The sequence below is a fragment of the Augochlora pura genome, chromosome 5 (assembly GCF_028453695.1).
Source record: "Augochlora pura isolate Apur16 chromosome 5, APUR_v2.2.1, whole genome shotgun sequence".
Classification (NCBI taxonomy): Eukaryota; Metazoa; Arthropoda; class Insecta; order Hymenoptera; family Halictidae; genus Augochlora; species Augochlora pura.
Window position 1 is genome coordinate 19142104 of NC_135776.1, and position 21438 is coordinate 19163541.

The window sequence follows — 21438 nt, forward strand, 5'->3', positions numbered from 1 at the left end:
TCGATCCGTGCATTCCAGGCAAATAAAGTCCGGCGCTATAAAAAGCCTGTTCCGGAAAATGACGTGATCGATGGTGATCCGAGGCAACGCTTCAAGCTACAGGCATGTCACTTCTTGAGACCAAGGAATCGTGTTTGTACTTCTATTATTTTTTATTCGCGAATTTTAGAAGAAAAAAGTATTCAATGTAATATTTCTATCAATAATTTCCTCAGCGTGTGAACTCTCTGTTTGGCATCAGGAAGGAGCAACGCGGACTCCATCGCGGAAAATGGAAAACGTAAGAGACTCGTTCCATGGCGCAAAAGGCGCAGCGTGGCCGGCTCCCGGTGAAAGGCAATCTCTTTATGATGTTTTTGATCAAAACGACGCGAACCTGTGTTCCTTTAGTAGAAATTTATTCCGCGACAGGTAATGCATAGGAATTAGATATTATCACGTACTCGCGTATATGTATCACAAAAAGATATATTACAAAAAAAGTGTACACGCTACGTCGTCTACGAGTAAACGAGGATCAATTTCTTGGTCCCAGCGAGATACACAGGGTCGGAATACATTAAAATTGATAAGTGAACCCACCTCGCGGATCGTTTAGTCAGGTTCATATTCTTAAAGTTCCCGACCATGTGCCCCCTTGCCTTCGTCGAATCCTAGAGCGATAATTATCGGTCATCTCTAATCGAGATTACACTCCACCGTGTTCCAACGACAACGAAGATAACAGAGGAAGTCAGTTCAACAAAAGAGTTGAGATTCGATCTTTATTGATTATTTCTTTCCTTTCGTTTCATTGCTCCTTATCCTACGGTTATAAAAAGATCGTAGCTCTTGCAAGATTCTTCTTACCTAAGCGCTTAAAATATCGTTCGCCACAGGGGTTTCGGTGGACTGTTCCCCGCGGAAAAACACGATTACCACCCCGTGGGAACACCTCGGGTGTCGATTCACATGACACGCCGATGATTGGGATTGCTTACAGATTTTAGGAACTTTGAACGACCAGCACACGCGCGGCGCGGCTCGTAGCTCGCGAGAAAAAGAACGGCTGTATATCGCCGGCCCCTGAATTGCGTTCGTGCGTCCGACTTCCGTGAAGAAGTCCTATCGGCAGTTGCGGGTGTAGAGAAAAATCGACGATGCTTCACGACATTTATAATACTGGCCTCGAGAACATTTGTAAATTTCAAGTGACGACGATTTTAAAAAAAAAAGAAGAAGAAAACTCCTCTAAAACTACCTAGGTGAAGGGATTCGTATAAAAATATTTGTCTGTGACTTCTCTGTGCGGTGTTGGCGCCGTTCAGATTTTTCGAAAGCCCCGACCCCCGCCGGTGTTTCTACCATTTTATGTTACCGCTTCGCAGATCTTTGTACGCGGACGCCGTTATCACGCCGTGGCTTTGGCGATAATTGTTAAGGTAAACCGAGTTGTTCACCGGCACGGACCACTTGGTACCTTCGCTGGCGTGCCGCGATTGCTCCCTCGCCATGTGGCTGTGAGCAGGGGCAGAATTTTTCGTTCGTCGCGCGCCGTTCGCAGGACTATCGGAGGACTGCAATCTGTCGGAGTTGCTTCGCGCAACGATTCCGAGATCCGGTGTTTTCTTCGTTCGACAAGGCACCGGCTTTTGCTGTTCGGCCCGCATCGGCGTCACTTGGGTCAGATAATTCCGGATCACTTGGTTCTTCGAGGCGGACGCCGTGCGGGAGGCGCACAACGAATCCGCGCTGTTCGCGTTGCTGCTGCTGCTAACGTTCTTGCTGTTCTGGCTGTCGTTGGATCGGAGATAATAGCAGATCGTGTTGTCCGATGTCTTCGCGAAGTACTTCGTCTGAAAGCTCTGGGGTGTGTCGTGGGCGAACGAGATCCTCTGTCGGTCATCCCCGCGCCAGTTCGTGTCCGACGTGAAACGAGCAGGTTGCCGAGTCTGTTTGCTGTTCTTTCGCGGTTTCGCGCGCGCGACTTGCGCTAGCTGGCCCGACTTCTCATCGGGAGAACACTGAAATAAGTTCGCGCCGATGAGCGGTTGGGGAACAAAAATTCTATAAAGGACATGGTAAATACAGAGGAGGAGAGAGTACGATATTCTGAGTGCGAGAAGCGTAAAAACGGTGGGTCGTACGAATGGTTACAGTACCTAAAGGAGTCCCACGTGACAAGTAGCCTGTAACGATAGAATCGTCCGTGTTACTCCTAGGCGAAGAGCACGACGAGATATAAGTACCGTGCCGACAGAAAAGATTAAAAGAGATTCATTCGATTAAGTGACTTTACCATAGGCACTTGGTCGGACTGTATAGATCGCTGGGACTTAGACAACTGACGGTGCTGTTGGTTAATGTACAGGCAACTCTTGGTCCCGCTAGGCGTGAAGTTGTTCGCGTTGCCGTTCATCAAGTTGTAAGTGTACTGCGTGGCCACGCTCCTCGCTGCCGGATGTTAATGAAGTCATAGTAGCGTAATTATACAAAAGTGTATAAATAGCGCTCGATAGTTACCAGTCGGTCGATAATTCTTTAAAGACAAGTTTTGTGTTTGGGATTCCATGGAGGTGCTTATAGTTCTCGTCTTCCTAATTCTCTCGCCGCTATCAATCTGTGGTTGCCGCGTCGTCTTCCTACTAGCTAACTGCGCGCGTGCTGCGAAAACGGATGCGGTCGTGTAAAATCGTTTTGTCGACCGGTCGAGTTTTTTTTCTGTTTCCTTAAACAAACGGATACCGGATTTACCATCTAAGCAGGAAGGCTCGTAGACGTCGTTTCTGCCTTTTTCCTTGCGTAAATCTTGGTACGAATGCCCGGGATTCTTAGCAACCGTTCCATCACCCTGTCCGATCACGGGGTTGGAATGATTAACAGCCGTTTCCTTCCTGATGTGCTCCGAGAGCCGTCTAATCCTAGACTTGGACCTGTCGACGATTCGGTCGGTTTATATCTATCCAAAAATCGGATCGAGAACCGAAACAGTTCGCTTACATATTCTTGTGTTTCCGATGTTTCTCGTCCATCATCGAGTACAGCTTGTTCCTGTAATCGTCAACGGAAAGCTGTACGTCATCTCTGAGTAGCGGCACCACGCTCGATCCCCTTTCCGGTTCTTTGCTTCGTTTATGAAAACTGTAAATAAAACGTTTTATAAAATCGGTGGGCTCCACTTTTAGGAATGTAATTTTAGCATCCGGTTTGATCAGTGATTTGAAAAATTGCACGCACTTAGCTACGTAGGCGTGTTCCAGAGCCTCCACGGCGGTTAATCTGCGGTTAGGGTTGAACACTATTAGATTACTGATGAGGTGCAACGCCTTCTCAGACACGTCCGGCAACAAATCCCTCAATGACCGCCTCGGTCCGTTCGGCGTTTTCTCTAGCAAGTTGCTTCCGTAACCGGCGCAGACTGACAGCAGATCTACAATGAAACATCGCCAAAGAGGACCGAAAGATAACGTCTTTATCTTCTACCCTCGAATACATCGTCGTGAATAATTACCTTCTTTAGTGGGGGGTGCTAGAGTAGCCATTATTCTTTCGACTTGGTTGATCGTCGACGAGCCAGGGAACAGCGGTTTACCAAGAAGCATCTCGCCGAGAATGCACCCCAGGGACCACATGTCGATGCCCTTCGTGTACCTAAATTTCGCCGGTAGACAGAGCACCATCAAACATTGTCTGAAATGAAGCCGCGTTCGAGAAACAGCAGGAGTACCTTTTCGAAGCGACGAGTATCTCCGGCGCTCGATACCACCTGGTCGCGACGTAATCCGTGAGGGTCGGATCGCTTCCGGTCTCGCCGTCGCCCTCGCCGATTTGAGTGACCGACCGTGCCAGACCGAAGTCGGCGATTTTACATTGACACTGTGTGTTAAGCAGAACGTTCGACGGCTGAAATGATAGAAAAAAGAAGAGGCCAGGATCACCAAGATATTTCTAATTTTTTAGATTGCGATTTAGATCGCGAGGTGGTAGCCTGAAGTTTTACCTTCAGGTCCCTGTGTATCACGTTCCCCGAGTGTATGTATTTGATCGCCTTAAACAGCTGATACATGATGAAGACCTTATGGATGTCCTTGAGGAGGTTGCCCTTCTTAATGACGTTGTGAAGATCGATTTCTGGGGAAACGGGCCGAAACGTGTTTCAGGCCAAAAGTCTGAGAATCGTCGTGGCACGTGACCTTCGTGAATTCTTCTTCGGACCGGGTTAAACTCACCCATGTACTCGAACACGAGATAAATATCCCGGTCGTTGTTCGCCTTGTGCAGACCAATCAGTCGTATGATGTTCTCGTGATTGGCGAACGACAGTAGGAACATTATCTCGCGGAACGTGCGCTGCGCGTCCGTCTGGTTTTGGAAGGCGTCGAAGATCTTCTTCACCGCGACCGTCTCCTTGTTTTTCTTGTCTATCGCCTTCCATACTATGCCGTAGGCCTGAACAAACACCGTCGGAAGAACACGGTAAACGCGAGCTTGAACGTCGCGCGGGGCCCGTTGTTAGGGTACGCGACAGCGCAGAAGTTTTGTCGTTGTTTGTTTCCGGTATATTCGTTGTCACGATTCTAACTGTTAACTACTCAAGTATCGATTGACTCTAGTTATACTTTCCCACGAATGTACCGTATATACCCGCGTAACGAATGTAATTTTCCAGAATGTTTCACCGGATCGATCGACGTTTAATTCTGCATGTTCGTTTCCAGTCATGTTTTCTATTATTCGAATGTAATTTAGAATTATATAAAATAGCGCGAAGAGCATAATTTTTAAGTTTACACCGGCGCCTGAACTTTGGAAAAAGAATAGTTCTATCGAATGAACGAGAGAAAATATTCTAATGCGAACTGTAGAACAACGAAAAACGTTTCAAGAGTTTATATAAATGTATATCGTAAACACTGTATGTAAGAACGTAAATGTGAAATTATTTCATATTTTAATAAGTTTAGATTATTTTAACACGTCCGAAGTGAAAATAGATTGCAAGGTTGCAGAAATTTCGAAAAAACATTGTTCACAGTAAACTCGATTAACACAAGGAGAGCAATTGTTTAAAATACCGTGAAAAAATTCAGATAATTACCCCCTTGCCGAGACGTCGAACTATGTCATAATGTTTGCTGACGTGCGAGTCGATTTCCAAAACCTTTTCGGTGGTGTTTTTCCCTGACATTGCGGCGAGGCCTTGAAGAGGGGCGAACTTCGCTGACCGAAAAGTTCCGGTGACCCCGAAACTTTATGGACGTACGAAAATTTTCAGACGGGAGCGATGTTCACAAACCGTAACACATTCACATCTTTACACATCAGGAAGGAAGCTCCGCACGGACAGTCTTTTCATTCAGCCTTTGACACATCAATGCGGCTATGTTTATAGAATTCATACCGATCACCATGACGACAATATTCAATGGTACTCACGGTTACCAACGACGTCGCGGTGCCGGCCTCACCTTGCACGAATTCCTGAAACTTCTTTTCCGAAATTTTGTAAAAAGATCATTACCAAAGTATTTTTCTCGGATTCTAATAAATGGACGTTCACGAGAGATCCAAAGTGAAGTACGCCCCGTAAAAGTTTCTACCGACGTGGCTATTCCACAAACTGTAGAAAAAAAACAAGTTATTACGTATAACAAAATGATAAGGATCTTCCAGTAAACATCAGTCAACTGACCCTCAATTTTTAACATTTCTTAATTTTTTAGAGAAGCCATACAAATGTGCAAGATAGAATTATATTAGTGAGACGTTTTATCCTTTTTCATCTTCGCCACAAATTATAGAAATAAAATGTTATTGTACAAATTTGCAAAGGGAGACGGTTGTGTAATATTCTTTGTTGAGTCACAGAAATTTTTTATTATAAGGATTGCATCAGGATAAAGTTTTGGGAGTAGTACGAAGTAATTGAAGAACGTAGCATTAATTACGTACAAAGACGTATATTTCTTTCTTTTAAGTCTCGTATAAACTGTGGCCAACATGACGATAGTCGTTCCGACGTTCACATGCTTGACGATTTATATTCGCATAGTATTGCAATATGTTCTCGTAGCGATTTGATCGCGAATTTTACATAGATTTTGTAGATTGGCTACATTTCTAGAATTTCTACGCTCGACTATAATGTCAGGACACATATACTTACAAGCAAAACATAGTGTGGAGTAGTTTAGTACCTCGAACACTACATCTTGAAACGAACCTGGTCCCGAAGGCGGTTACATATACTCTATAGTATAATACGACTAATAAAGTGCATAGATTATAAGATTGATATAACAGCGAGCTATCGCTATAATAGTAGTCGTATTATCGAGGACGACAATCATCTGACAAGGCGGAATTGATCGATCGCCTAAATGCAAATACTTGGATTGCACAGCATTGCAATAAAAAATAAATTCTTTATTCTCTTAATAACAGTGACAAACTCTCGCGAGGTATTTCATTTCGTCTTACAGATAACCACAGTTTCTTGGGAAAACAAGCTATATGTTTACATCAGAAAATTGTGTACGCATAATCGATCATTGCATCCCAAAGAAACTTTTTAGTATGTACATACATACATACATACAAATCTACTATTCTTTTCTCCCTTTTTTTTGTTCTTTTAACTTAACGCATATGGGCTATGGATAGTAATTGCAGCCCAGTTAATAGTTCAAGTATGTGTTGCTCATTTCCTAGGCTGTTGGATAATAATGGAGCGCGAACTGTGACTTTGACGTGTGTCATGCGTTGGCATAGGTTTCTCATGGAAGACTTGGACGGCTTCTGGTGGAAAATCTGCATTCCCTTTTCCAGGAAATCCACTGATCATCACAGTTTTAGGAGGACTGAAACATAATCACAATTTATTTATTTATTTATTTATTTAAAATTAAAAGATAAATACAACAATAGAAAAAATAAAATAATAGCGCTACTAATTGCATCAGTGGTGTCGTAATATAAAAAGTGTTATTGAATAATGTTTACTTTATCAGTACCATATTGTACATTTGTGGTACGTATTACGAATGATGTTGCAAGAACGCAGTAGATAATGTAAACACAGTGAATCACACTACGCATATGTATACACAAGATGCTTTCATTGTATCTTATTTTTCGATGATCGTTTTTAATTAAATTACGCGTTCAAATTATCTTCGCTGTAGAAAAAAATAATATATTTGCGCTTACCTACTCGATGGTTTACTTTCGTCCACATCCTTAATCAGCTTTATTTCGCGATCGTCTTTTGGTGATTTATGTTGAGTAATTCTCATACCGCCCGCTTTCACTGCATCATAAATACAAATCAATACATTTTACAACAAAAGAATGTTTGTTTGATTACGTGGCCTTGAAATTTTTAGCAGGTGTGTGCTACGTCATTCCATAAATGATGTGTAAACACATTAACCTTTTCTCCCTCTTTTAAAAGAAATTGCGATCTCATTTGTTACCTGCTGGAGGGTGTCCACCCTTGAGTTTGCATTCGTCGGGACTCGACATTTGTTCGTGGATCGTTTTTTAAAAATTAGGATTTCACTCAACGTACTGCGAAGAATAACGTTTCGCTCGTTGCACTGCGACACCAATCACACTAATTCGATGGCGGCCGGCGCAGGAATATGTATGTATACATACCGCACACATGTACATATAGATCGTAGATGACAGTAGGTGGGGGTACCGTCAGGGTCGTTCCTTTCTCTTTATCTCCTACATGTTGCAATTTGTTGATGTCAGTGTACAAGATGTGCAACAATAGCTGGAAGAAGATTTAAGGAATTGTTCTTCAAAACAATATATATAAGACAAAAATTTCTATCTTATATTATCATGAAGAATTGCCCTCTTTTTTGTTTGCGTTGTTTAATACTGCGTATCAATATATATCGAATTGGGTATTAATTAAACAAATGTGTTTAAAGCGTGGTAAGAGAATGTCACTGATATTGTTCGAAATATTACGGAATTGAACAAAAACATAAATATTTTTATAAATCGGATACTTCTGCTTTTAGGAATCGAATTTATTAAAGAAAACATTCGTAAGAATACAATAATTTATAGTTTCCATTATTTAGTTCCCTTTTCTTTTTGCTCTTGGTACATGTAATGAAGATCTTTGCAATCTTCGTCAGAAATGTGTACCCAACCTGTTGATTTCACGTGATAAACTGCAAGAAAGATTTTTTATATTATATACTGTGTAGATATGCGATATTACTGTTAAAAATGTTTATGCACCTCTCACAATTCCACCAGAGTATGCATCTCTGTGAGTAGCATGATAAATAGACCTTCTGCCAAGTTCATAAGCTTCTTCATCAGTTAGGTCCCAATGGTATCCAGAGTCAAGTGCACCAAATGCATAAATCGATCCTGATCCTACACTGAAAACTTTTCCTGGCGTACGGGTACCTTCTGAATCAACATAATATAGACCAGGTCCTCTTTTGTCCCAGCCAGCAAGCATCATACCTATTAGCGAGCGTATTATAATATATATAATACATAAAATATATAATATCATAAATGTTCTACATTTTAGAAACTAAACTTACCAATACTTAATCCCATGCCTTTATAGTTGTATACTATGTTTGACAAAAGCTTGCTAGCAGCTGCAATGGAAATACGTTCTCTGTTCCGTAATTCATACATACGACATTCCTTCGCCAACACACGGTCCCAATAGACACAATCAGCAGCACCGCCGGCTAATGTTCCAAGAAGATAATCATTGATCTCTACTATCTTCTTCATGCTGGACGATCCTGTAAGAAAAGATTTTGTAAAAAAATATTTCCATAACATTCAAGTACATATTTTACAAAATATACCAATGAATTGTCCTCCTGTTGCACGTGAATCAACAGCAAGAACAATGCCTCCTTGATATTGGAAACCCAACGTGGTAGTTCCATGATCAAATTTGATTTTTATTTGATTTCCAGTTTCATCTGTTCCTGCTGCAAGGCGATTTAATGTTTCGGCCGGCTATATATAAAAAGATATACTTAGAAATTAATAAAACTCTTATACATTAAGTTCTAACCTATATATAAAATTTTATATAAATATATGTAACAGTGATAAATATTTTTAATAAACAAAACGTACTTATAGATTGAAAAACTATTCTGAAATATATTCTGAAATGTATGATGCAGGATACTATTGCCAAATAATAATCAGATGATGTTGCAAATTTAAATGCTGTTCCGGGAGAAGCAAAATATTAAAGTTTTAGATAAAGTACTCACTTCTATGTATGGTGGTATAGCCAAGTGCGCATTGTTAATGAAATTTCCAGTATAAGCTTCGATCTCCCGAGAGAAATTATCTTTTTCTCGTGTTGCATTAGAATCAACAAACGATTTCAGACCGCAAACTTCAGCGAGCGCCATTTTTGTGATAGTCCCTATCCTCAGCGCTGAATGCTTGTCATCTTCCTACGGTAATGGGTTCTACTCCTGTGCCACTCTAGGCCGTGGCTCGATCCACTAGAGGGGGTTAACGTAGAAATTTTCTTTGCTCTGATTGGTTGGAAATTTAATAGTAAGACAATGCTGTCTGTACAGCTAAAGAAAAAGAGAAAAAAACAGCGAGTGAGCAAAACAGTATGAAATTTAATTAAATATTTAATTTCTTAATTTGATTGATGTAGCAATGCTTATTCTTTATTTGTTTAGTTTAATTATTATGATCATTCGTCAATTGTCGTTGTAAGAAAATTGATTCTTGATCTTCAACGATTTTTGCAATATTGCGATCAATATTTATTCATTGACTACCGACAGATTCGGCAGCTAACGTGAGATCAATTTTCTACTGGATAGTTATAATTCTAACAAACAACGATAGAGGGCGCTGATAGGCTAAATGGTGTAGAGACCCTCTCTCTGAAGCGGTGTCGGCTCGGCGCGTGTTCATTGGTGTTTGATGCTTGGTGGGGGGGAACTATACTGTTTCGTACTATCGAATATGACGACAAGTGATAGCTGGTGTATTTAGTAGTGTGTTCCACGCTGTGAACCGAGGATATAGACGGTATTTAAGTATCGCGCGATAGGCGGTTGTCGGCACGTTGTTATTTGTTACAATAGTTGTCCACCCCACTCCATTCACTCGAGACTCATAACATTTGTGAAGTCGGAGTGGGGTGGACAGGTATTCTGATCGTCGGTGTAGGTGTCGGTCTTTAATTTTCTAATTTTTAATACGATACACACGACTTCCTGAGAGATTCGACAATACCAGGGGAAAGGTGAGTGAAACAATGGAAATTCTTTGGTCATCCGTTTCCTGTATACAAATTTCTGCATGTTTCCATAGAAACGTTTTCCTGTGCCGTGGTTCGCGAAAATTTGACAGGTGTTGTTCATTTAATATAATACTCTTAGGCTGTTTCATCCTAAAAACTGTTATTATTGTGACAGTTAAAACAATTGGACAGGCATTGCGAGCATATCGCAATGTATAGGATGTATAGTAACGTAATATAAATATAAAATATGAACGTTTGATAGTTGTACAATTTGTGTTGGGGTAGAGTGGCAGATTTTCGTGCCGTTGACGCGGGTTATCGCATATGATAATTGGGGTAGGTCATTAACTCTGTAAAAGATAATTCGTTGACGGTATAACAATAAGGATGACAGGTGCAGTGAAATAAATTCGTACAGAAAACGTGCTAAATCGATAAAATTGTCAAAGCCCTTAGTGTGTTCGAGTGATTTGTGAAAGGTTGGGCATTCTCGAAAAAACTTGACACAAATAGAATTTTTGTTTTATTTGCTGTTCGCTCTGTTACTTTATTTTAGTTAGAGTTACTTAAGAACGGCAGGGTTTGATTAATAAATTACTTACTCTTTCTTAGTTTACTTACTCTTTTAAATCTACTACTAATTATTGTAATGGTACTTCTCTGCATAAGTATTGCATTAAAAAACCGAGAAAATCAAAATAAATATAGTTTTACCATTTTTGTAAGGCACGTTAGGTTAGTCACTTTTTGTGCTCATCAGGCTTGGGTTAAAAAACATCTCTACTGTTACGACAGAAGATTTATGATATTTCCACAGGCTTAAAGAATTTCAGTAAAAGCTGTAAAATAATATGTTCACATTACTTATTATGAAAATATTGTCGCGAATATTATTATTTCATAAGTGGAACCATTCAAATAATTTATTTGAAAAATACCCATGCCTGACATATGCACAAGTGGACAATAGATTTGTAAGCATCGCTTTCAAGAAAAAGAAGGGAAATTAAATGAATTCATTGAATTTTCCTACTATTTTAAGTATCACATAATCAATTTCATTCTTAAAACGTATCTAACTATATTTTCGTTCCAAATGCATACGATCTACAGTTTATGCATAAGATAGAAACCGCAACATTGTCTCTTGAAGTGTATTAGGCAAAGATCGTTCAGCGCTAATTGAAGTTTCACTGGAATATTGGCGATAGTACAGGGATATCCGTTTAATTCAGAACCCGCGCACGTGAGAAAAGCGCGACAAGCAAGTAAGCGGCACGTATAGGTGCATTACCACATTCATGCAACGTCATCTCTTTCACGCGCACCTAGTCACGGAGGTAAGGTTCATTGGCGAGGTCCGAGAGAAATTGTTTAATATCGATTCAAGTCCTAGTTGTAAATCTATTCATAGCAGTGTCTAGATTTTTATCAGCCGAACGGAATTGTTTCCAGCTGAACGCCGGTCAGTTCCATTGTATAGTTTATGGATAGGTAATAAAAATTTGATTTTCATTAGTCCAGCCGGTGCTGGACGGACATTGTTTTGTTATCTTTGAATGCCGCTCGCGTGCGTCATCGGGTTCGATCCACGTAGGGTTACGGTCGTTGGACGGATGTCAAAGGACACCGGTCTATCAAAGAACTACACCGGGAAACCAATGGAAACAAAATGAAATTTCGTTTAATCCTTTCCGAATCAAATCCACGATATTACTACTAATAATGTAAGATTACAAAGATACAGAAAACTATACTTAACTTTATAAAAATATATACATACGTGCATTCTTTTTGCACAAATTCCAATTGGTTGGAATGATAGAAAAATGTTTCTTTTTCAACATCTAAGCTTGTAATAAAAATAGAAAAGCGTTGAAATCTTTCACGACTTGGATATAATATAATTAAACTTCCGCCAAAGGTTTGCTTGCATTAACGAAATAAGTCTCCGTGACTCGGCGATTCCGACAGACTCTAATCAAACGAATGTGGTAATTAATGCACGAAGTCTTCATATACGTGACGCCTTGTCGATGCCTGCGCTTGTTCGCGCACGCAAGGCTTCCGAATAAAGTGGATAATCCCGTATCGGTTCTGATTGAACGAAAGAAAATATACTCGACGCCTGCCTAGAAGGTGCATCGGAGATTTCGCGATGAAATTTGATACTTTTTTTCCAGCGTTTTTGGGACGCCAGCACAACAGGCCAGGCATAGAGCCAGGATATTTTTTTTCTGTGAGTAAATAAACGTGCATACCGCATTTTGGAGGTTAAGGTTCATAACAAAATCTTCTTCAATTTCGCCCTATTTACTAGGCTTAATATCTGTCTCTATAATTCTTCGCTTTCTCTTGTTCGTAATTGGTGCAGGGTGATTGAAGGTGGCACAAACTCGATGTATACTAACGGTTTAGTGATTAGGGTCGGAATAGTTAACCCGCATCACTCCTCCGTGTTAATTTGACATCGTTTTATTAGTTATCGATTGGTCTTGGGCATCGTTCAACTAAACACATTGCTTCGAAATATCTTTTTGCTTCATGTTTTGTTTGATTAAATAAATACATAAATACTCTATTTGATTTGCTGTAATGATAGATTTGAAAATTGATACTTATCCAACGAACCTTTCGAAGAAAAAACTTTTTCAGGAATAAATTATCTATTAATATTTCCAATTAATTTATTCAGTTCTACATTTTCTATCTAAATTCAAATCAAGTGAGATAATTTGAACGAGGTCAAAGATAAAAATGCTTTCCATGTTAGTCGTAAAATTAAAACAATGGTATTTGAAAGGAGGACGGACGAGGATCTAACCTAGCTCTTTCAATTAGTTTTTAACGAAGGTGGAGGATTCGCGAAGCATTTCAAAACGGGGCTGCTGATTTCTCGGTGATGTAAGATCGTGCAGCACTCGATACAGCGAGAGATTTCTTTTCGTTTCAATTGACTCGCGACGAAAAGAATGTATTGTTCCGACACACGCCGGTTTCTCCTGCTTGTGGCCCACGGAACTCCCAATATTTCGGTCAGTATCGATTGTGCAGAATGTGAAACTATACATATGTATTATGTATACATATGTATGCACGTGCATATGTAGGGCCCTCCATCTGAAGCATTTCGCTGCGCATTCTGGCTTCGGATCCGCGAAACTCTTTCCTCGAATCAAACGCTCTATCGATTAAAGGGTACTGTAAACGCTAACTCAGAAAAATTAGACCAAAGTCATTCACTAAATTCGCAATTTAGTATTGTATTCCATTTACAATCATATCGATCTCGATATTTTTCATTCTCGTGTTTTTCATTTTGCTCGTACGTATGCAATTAGTATTGCTGCGTTACTTTTGTCAGCCAACATTCGTCTGCCTCAACAGTCAGATATCTATAGTTACAATATTTATTCAGCCATTTACAAGGTTTCTGTAGAGACTATTAAATCATCTGAGTAAACTTGTAAGATAAAAAAGTTGAAATATCAGATAAAATATGTAGCTAATAGACCTATTATTATTCGCTCCTTGTTTAATGGGATGGATAACATGTTTTTGGTGATGTATTATAACGAGTTATAAAATATAGCATTATACTTACGTAAACCTAGATGGTGAAAGTTAGCTGAACAAATTGCTGGAGGAACGTAATAAAGCATAGCAAATGATAGAATGTTGAACGTAAAAGACATATTTTCCATTTTTCTGAAGCTTGGAAATATTTCTTCTATACCTCGAACTGAACTATACATTGCTTAATTACCCTTTTCTTCTTCGTTTTGTGATGGAAGAGCAATTATTTTATTTTCAAAATGATATTACCGTACATCACAGACTGCACATACTCAATGGGAATAACAATATATTTCACAAAACTAACAACTTCAATATATTAATATTTATGGTTGAGAAGTTCAAGTTTCTGCGACGATTCGCTGAATTTGTCTAAGAGTCCTTTTTTTAGAAACGACCCCAACTGTTTCTTGTCTACTCTGATGAATAACAGTTGTCCGAGATTTTCGGTGTTCCGAGAACTACGAACGGTTCGGTCGCACTGTTTACGAGTGCTACGAGATTGTCATGCGCGAAGGATGATTTCGACGTGTAAGAAATCGAAAACATCCTAAACACAGGACTCGGGAACCGTGCACATATTCGAATGGAACGAATCGGGCCAATGCCATTTATCGTCCCACATCGCGGAATCACGGTACTATACCGCTACCTTTCACCGTTGATTTCATGTGTTTAAGGTTGAATTCCTCGCTAAGGTTCTACCTCTCACCTGTATCGTTCCGATCGCTTGCGAAGCCGGGACGCGATGGTTATCGTACGCCGCTTTCGACTGAATTGTCCCCGCGGAAACATCCCGCGCAAACGGTTGCACGAATTAGAACGCCGGGTGCACGTCGTTCGAATATTCGATTCCTCGTTTTCTAATGCGAAAGCGTTCAATCTCTTTCTGCAAATAGTTTCCACACTATCGCTATGTCATTTTCGGTAATTAAATTTAAATTTAAGAAATGTATGTTAGTTATTATCTAGTAGGCGAGGCCTATTATTTAAAAAAAATACATTTAAGTTATTTAGTTCGTTCTGAGAAACATAATCACGTTTTAAAAGGCATTTGAATAATTTTTGCAGTAGGTAATCCTTTAAAGAAAATATAAAACGATGGGACGTTGAAAACAATTAGGTTCTTATTCGATTAGCGTTGCTACTTCAAATTATAGGAAAATTCGCTTCAATTAATCGCAGCCTAATTGCATAAATTCCGTTGTGTTATGTGGCCAGCTTACGCTGCGACAGATTTCATATCAGGACCGCACTGCAGTCAAAGATGATCGTAGCAGAGGACCAGTGGCGGCAGTTGCACTCCGCATTTGATGGTTCTGTTGCTTTCAACAGTATGAAAGACGCTCGCCGTGCCAACATTGAACTGTGTCGGCTTCGGCCAAGTCATTTCGTTTCCTTATTAAAAACAACGCGATTTACTCTGTCATACGCTGCAGTTAAACTCTAATATTTTTAATCACGCACCACGTGATTTCTCTTAAAATTCTATAAATTTAAGCTCTATTTTTATCAATAATTTTTTCGAACACGGAAAATAAATATTTGTTGTATAAATCTTAATTTTATGGAAATTTGGAAGTTCCTAGGTGGTCGATCAACATGCTAATAGTTATAATAAACAATATAACAAATCATAAATGCAGCAATAACAGTATCAGATACAAAAACGAAAAGTTCCACGACAACTGCTGCATTCGAGTTTTAAAAAGCAATAAAAGCATTCGTTCAAAAACTGTTAAAAGTTGGTTGGATAGGTGCTTCAGGTCTCGTGGATGCAAAGCATCGTGGTCAAGTACTAATTCGCGAACTTCGAAACGCGTGCACGGTCGCGTACTCGCGACTCCAGTTCTCGCTGGCACGTGAACAATCGTCCGCAATCAATTTTAAACTATCGTTACGTCAAATTCACGGATCATTTTAACACGCGACCGCAGCTCCGCCATTCGATCCAATTGACGATTATTAATTCGACGGGCGGCAATTTCAGCAGTCAGTCGCGTTTCACCACGTCCGAACCTGAGATTTACGTGGCGTGGCGAACGCGAAAGAAAAATAGCACGCTGCTCGCGAATCTAACGCATCGCGGTCATCAAATGTATTCATTGAAATCACTGCGACTAGTTTTATTGCACGGTTCGTCGCGAAAATTACATTAAATCGTTGTTTAGTGAAAGGGAAAAGGAAATTATTGAAAATAACTTCTCTTATATCTATTATCTAAAAATAATTATACATGCATTTATATAATATTTAATATAATATATATTATATATGATTATAAAAATAATTTTAACTAATATAATATAATTTTAACACATCAAAGACTATTTAACCAAGTATTAAGCTTACGTTTAATTTATATATTAACCACTTATTCGTTAATTACGAATAAAACTGTATGGATTCCTTTGGTCGGAACTGGTAATGGGATCACATTTTTACTTTTTAACCCTTTGCACTCGAAGACACTTCAACTGCAAATTTAAAATAATTTTTCTGGTTTCTATTTTATATAACAAAATTTATTGTATGAAATTGAGTCTCGTGACTCATAACAATTAGACTTTCAACACATTTTTCAATCTAAGCTTTCGCGATGATTATAAAAATCATTTTGGAAGATGCTGTAGTAATTTTAATGACGTCGCAGAGTCGCCACTCGAGTGCAAAGGGTTAATTGATTATGTGCGATTGGTTTGTTGCTAATATCGATATTTTCTGGTATTTAGTGTGTGCTGGGACAAAGTTGGCGCATCTATATGGGGCAATGCGTGTCGTGTAAGTCGGGCGCCGTCATCGCATCCGGTCATCACGCGTCGCTACCTGGCCGCATCATGGATAAGCCTGGCAAGGTAAATTTGATAATGATAATACATGTCTCTTGCTATCTTCAACTGATATGCCGTAATCCTTTTGTACAGATAATTTTAAATAGAATGCGGATTTTATGAATTTAGGGTTAATCAATAAGGCGACATTCGCGATAGGTAAAGCACCAGACAAATTTGGAATTATTGGTGTATTAAAAATAAAATAAAATCATCAAGGCAGAGGACAACTTTCTTTCATTTTTTGCCAATGATTCAGAAACTTATTTATTTTATTTTTACATAAACATCCGCAATCTGTCGTTAACCGTATATCAGTAATAAATATTTCAGTATAAATATTTATCAGTAATAAATTTCGACGAGAAATACTGAATCAGTGACGATTCTTCGGCTCACAGCGCAAAGGGTAGATGTTGAAAAGTCACGCGTTCGCAATAACGAATAGTTCTATCCAGAGGCTGGTGCACAAATACGAATCATTGATTCTCGCAGTATCAAGCGCCTCTTCAATTTTCTCGCACTACATTGATTACTTGCACGGGAATCAGTGTGAATGAATCGGTGAAAGCGAGGGAATTTTCCAAGCAAAATAGAATGAACGGTTGTAGGCATGTCGGCGCTGGTTATGTAGAAATCGCAATACGTTTCAGTTGAATTGAGAAAGTCGATGCAATCTTCGATGCTTCGATTCCCCGTGTTATTGGACACCGAACGTGGTCAAACCATTAACCCATTCGCGGATTTCGGCAAACAGTTGTTCGAATACCTGTGGTCTAGTCACGCGGCGATATATTGTCACACGAAACTTCCTAATACTAGAATTTAGGGTTACTGGACATTACTGAAGTTGCCTAACTTTGTGTTCAAGCATGTCGTTTCTGCGCATGTCAATATTCGTTACTCATTTGTTAGGTTATTATTTATTTCGAAGGCGCGCTGAAGACAGTTTAAGGTTAGAGTGACTTGTGTTCTCGTAAATAGTAACATCTTAAAAGCGGGGATTTAATTTCAATTAATTAGTTTTAATTTACGTTAATCGTGTTGAGAAAGAAAATCTTACATTAATCATGTTATCGAGTAAGGTTAGTTGTTTCCAGGATATCGAGAAACTCTCCGGCATCGTTGATTGTTCGAAATTTCTATTCGTAGGTGGGTATCATAAATCATTAACACATGTAAGATCACTGCATTGTGCAGTATCCGATGCAGTCGTATGCAAGATCTTCTAACGTTGCCTATGGGAAAATTGTACGTTGATAGCCCCGGTCAACGACCCTAAATGACTTCATATTACAGGTTGCTGTATAGTACATTCGAATCTAGCTGCTTCACCTGGCTCGAAAATATCATTGCTGTACGATAAACGATTTCACGTTATTAAACTTTTATCGGGTGATTTACTTTCTTATTCTCGCTGTTACGATGATTCCTACCGGGCGACAAAAATATATATTTGCAGTATCACTTCATAATTATTTTATTTCAAAACACGGAGTACTATTAACATGTATTTAACATTTTTTAGTGCCGATATTTAAGCTGTGACACTTCATACAATATAAAAATGTGCATTGATGGTAAAATGCATCGAAAATTTCGTCGCCCAATTTTAAGCAGCCATAAACAAGCTACTTAATTATACAAGTTAATTATCAAGTACTTTAACTTAATAAACAAGTTTATTGTCTTACCTCTTATAGCGACAAATCGACGAATTGGGACGATAGCTATAATGTAACATATTGTTCGTTAAGCTCAGGATATTTACTTTTTGTTCGCACGTTTGCTCTATCTATCCGGTTCTACCATGCTTCTATGGTATGGGCGGAATTTGTGTCGATGAAATATCCTGCGAATACCACTCCTACTAATACCACTTTCTCGTTCGAGTTGTAAAGTACCCGTATGTAGAACAGAGGACACTGCGACGGGAATGCTATTTACAGTTCCATCGTGTCTTAGAGCCCAAAATGAATTATTATGTAATCATATAAATCTCAATAAAATATATCATCGTAAACATACGCTGCAATAGAAAGATCCTCAAGTATGACTATTTCTTATATAGGGTAATCCAAAATATTAAAACTTCGAAAGAGAAGAAACAAAACAATTTTAGTTTCTCCGTTTATTTATTTTCTTGTATTTCTAATTCGTGAACACGTTGTCCAAAAAATCACCTGCAGGAACGCAAGCATCGCGACTAGCAGTAGATCTAAAAGTGCAGTTAGACGCCGCTGTGTTGTTGCCCGATGCGCAGCTACTATTCGAGTTTCCCAGCTGCTGTATTGTTCGCTGCAAGAATAAGCAAACTGAACGAAGTGGCGACTGTGAACAGTAAATTAAATAACTTATTATTTTTCTACTTTTTAAGTATTTGATAAAAGAATAAAATAATAAAAATTAATACTCAAAAATGAATTTTCATGGTTATGTCAAGTTATGTCATGTACTTGCTTTTGTTAGATAATTTCATCCTCATTCGATATACTTGTACACTTGTAATGGACATGCGGACACGTATATCAGTAACATTTGATCTCGCTTCTTCTTTTATCTATAATGCAATTTTAATAGAGGAAATGAAATGGTTCGCGCTCCTGTATCGTTGAATGAGTTTCAAGGAACACTTCCCTAGTGTAAATTGTTCGGCGTACGCTTGTTAGGTTATATACAAGATCGAATATATTTCATTAGTCGGGTGTTACAAATGAATGCACTCCAATTACTTAGAAATTGCTACGGCACATTGGTTACTGCTAGCGATGGGTATAACGGTTGCTTTCCACTCGCGAGTATCAAACAAATGTATATATTTAATATATTCGTTTCACAATAAATTCTCTTCAATTGTCCACCTTCTTGTAAACGAAAATGGACAATTTGAGAAGAAAAGTTTACAATAAAAATAAGGAACACTTTCAACAACGAGGAACAACAAAAGAACATAAAATAGATTTTTTCAAATATGTAACTTTTCGGACGATATAAAATTCTTTTAGTTGAAAATAATTTTTTTACTATGTAGTTATTATTAGAAAACCATAAGTGTCATTATTATTTTATGAAATATTTTTAGAAGAGGAAAGTAATATGACCTTTTCGAAAACTAGATTGTAGCAACTCCAAAGTCAAGTATCGAAAATTGCCTGTGAAAACATCGAGTCGAGTGGCATAGTATTCTTGTCCCATCATCGAAGACATCGATATACTCCTCGCAGAGTACTTTATCCCATCACTCGCTACCAGAAGGTAACACTACACGCGTATCTTGAACTCTATGCATATAGCGGAAAAGCTAGTCGATTGTACGTACGAGATACCACTCGAAGGTCATGCGCATCAAGTTCAACGATCTTGGATTTCCGTAAATTATATCGAAGCTACATCATAATTTTTCAAACTGTATAAAATAGGAGTTCGTCACGTAAGAAAGATGACCAAATCGAAACCGCAATTTCCGTCAACCATTGTAGAGTGCTATTTCCATCTCGTGGTATTCGTAATTACGTAACAATTCCTGTTGAAGACGACAAGATAGCAAATGCAGGTGACTATTATGCTGCGCGTAATTGCTGCTTGCAAGATGATGATTCATAACAGCAGTATTCGAGTTTCTTAAATAAAACTGACATAATCGTAACAGTCGATGACAACGATGATGATGGAAAATTTTAAAGTTCATCGTTATGCAAAAAGTTTTGGTAATGAGTGTATTGTCCTGTTAAAATTTTTCAAAGTCAAATATTTTAGTTTGCAAAATCCAAAGTCAAATATCTTAGTCTGGAGATTAAACTTTAAGGAAGACGTAGGTGTATGATGTGCATGGTTCAATGAATAGGAATCCGTCCGTGACAACGTTGGTAGAGTATACGTTATGGTAGTTCAGACGCTATAGGATAGTTTTTTATATTCTTATCGTGTTTTGTAAAACAGATGGAAAAATAAATGAAATGGAAATGTGATATTTGATTTTATATAAAACAGAAAACAATGTGAGAAAAAAAACTGTATCTTCTAAAAATATAGGAAAAAATCCTATATTTAGGATCTTTTTTATTAAAAATATAGGATCTTTTCCTATATTTTTAGAAGATACAGTTTATTTTTTTCTCACGTTGTTTTCGAAGAATATTACCTTTTTGAAATGTATTTCGATTTTCTAATTTAACTCAACGCATTCTTCGTGCATAAAAATTTCCACTAATTGTTTTCCACACCTCTCTATTGTTTCCTATCACATGTTCGATCATTTATTTCGTTACCAATTGCCACGAAATAAGACGTCGTTAACAAAAATAACGTTTCCGGTGCTGCTTGAAAACTGTACACGATCACCTGCGCACCTAAGCTTGCGGAACCTGATTGAATCGTTCGCAATCAGTATAAAACATGTATATGGGGCTCTCCTACAAGCTGTTCCTAACCGTACAGCAGGTACTGTAACGCGAGACCCGAGATTATGAGAATTTGAAAATGAGCCAGGTGTTCCACATCCCACATTACACTTGTCGCGCTAACAACTTATACTTAGAACCACTAACACGTTTTAACCATAGAGTTCATCAATCTCTAATTACCAATGCTTTAGTTACTTTACCATGTTATTAGTACACATGTAAATAATAGTAATAATTTCAATAATTAAATAGCAAATTACCTTGAGTAATGTCAGCTAATAACTTCCTTTATAATCATTACTTAATAATGTAATGTATAATAGATTTAGAAATGCCGTGTTAGCACAGTCGTTTACAAATA

General features: G+C 38.5%; 4 protein-coding genes across 11 annotated transcripts in view; 1 reads left to right on the top strand and 3 right to left on the bottom strand.

The window, feature by feature from the left end:
- Nucleotides 1–750: 750 nt before the first annotated feature.
- LOC144469721 (extracellular signal-regulated kinase 2) lies at nucleotides 751–5335 on the bottom strand. Of its 4 annotated transcripts, none has more exons than XM_078180288.1 (12): nucleotides 5078–5335; nucleotides 4209–4428; nucleotides 3980–4110; nucleotides 3707–3882; nucleotides 3491–3630; nucleotides 3217–3409; nucleotides 2980–3120; nucleotides 2734–2912; nucleotides 2503–2643; nucleotides 2279–2433; nucleotides 2142–2168; nucleotides 1864–2003 (listed from the first exon to the last, which is right to left on the bottom strand). In XM_078180288.1, exons 1-11 carry the CDS (start codon nucleotides 5165–5167, stop codon nucleotides 2142–2144), a joined length of 1593 nt encoding a protein of 530 aa, XP_078036414.1. In that variant the 5' UTR covers nucleotides 5168–5335; the 3' UTR covers nucleotides 1864–2003. The 4 variants fall into 4 exon arrangements, 3 of the variants coding, with proteins under 3 accessions (XP_078036412.1, XP_078036413.1, XP_078036414.1); XR_013494041.1 differs by having other exon boundaries at nucleotides 1882–2003; nucleotides 2142–2197; XM_078180286.1 differs by lacking the exon at nucleotides 2142–2168 and having other exon boundaries at nucleotides 751–2003.
- Nucleotides 5336–6384: 1049 nt separating this feature from the next.
- LOC144470096 (death-associated protein 1) lies at nucleotides 6385–7628 on the bottom strand. Its single transcript, XM_078180917.1, has 3 exons — nucleotides 7455–7628; nucleotides 7189–7288; nucleotides 6385–6839 (listed from the first exon to the last, which is right to left on the bottom strand). The coding sequence occupies exons 1-3, from the start codon at nucleotides 7501–7503 to the stop codon at nucleotides 6680–6682; spliced, it is 309 nt and encodes a 102-aa protein (XP_078037043.1). The 5' UTR covers nucleotides 7504–7628; the 3' UTR covers nucleotides 6385–6679.
- A 378-nt stretch (nucleotides 7629–8006) lies between these two features.
- Prosbeta5 (Proteasome beta5 subunit) lies at nucleotides 8007–9452 on the bottom strand. Its single transcript, XM_078180916.1, has 5 exons — nucleotides 9264–9452; nucleotides 8841–8997; nucleotides 8562–8774; nucleotides 8245–8478; nucleotides 8007–8174 (listed from the first exon to the last, which is right to left on the bottom strand). The coding sequence occupies exons 1-5, from the start codon at nucleotides 9405–9407 to the stop codon at nucleotides 8074–8076; spliced, it is 849 nt and encodes a 282-aa protein (XP_078037042.1). The 5' UTR covers nucleotides 9408–9452; the 3' UTR covers nucleotides 8007–8073.
- Nucleotides 9453–10014: 562 nt separating this feature from the next.
- LOC144470079 (uncharacterized) overlaps nucleotides 10015–21438 on the top strand; it is a 58022-nt gene continuing 46598 nt past the window's right edge. For 4 of the 5 annotated variants that reach the window (XR_013494071.1, XM_078180887.1, XM_078180889.1 and 1 more), the window contains exons 1-2: nucleotides 10015–10267; nucleotides 16576–16698. Coding sequence is in view for 4 of the 5 variants with exons in the window: in XM_078180887.1 (XP_078037013.1) it covers nucleotides 16606–16698 (93 nt within the window). In the remaining variant the exon portion in view is untranslated. Of the gene's footprint in view, nucleotides 10268–12450; nucleotides 12507–16575; nucleotides 16699–21438 lie in introns of all 5 variants that reach the window. The other variant, XM_078180888.1, reaches the window with a different exon arrangement.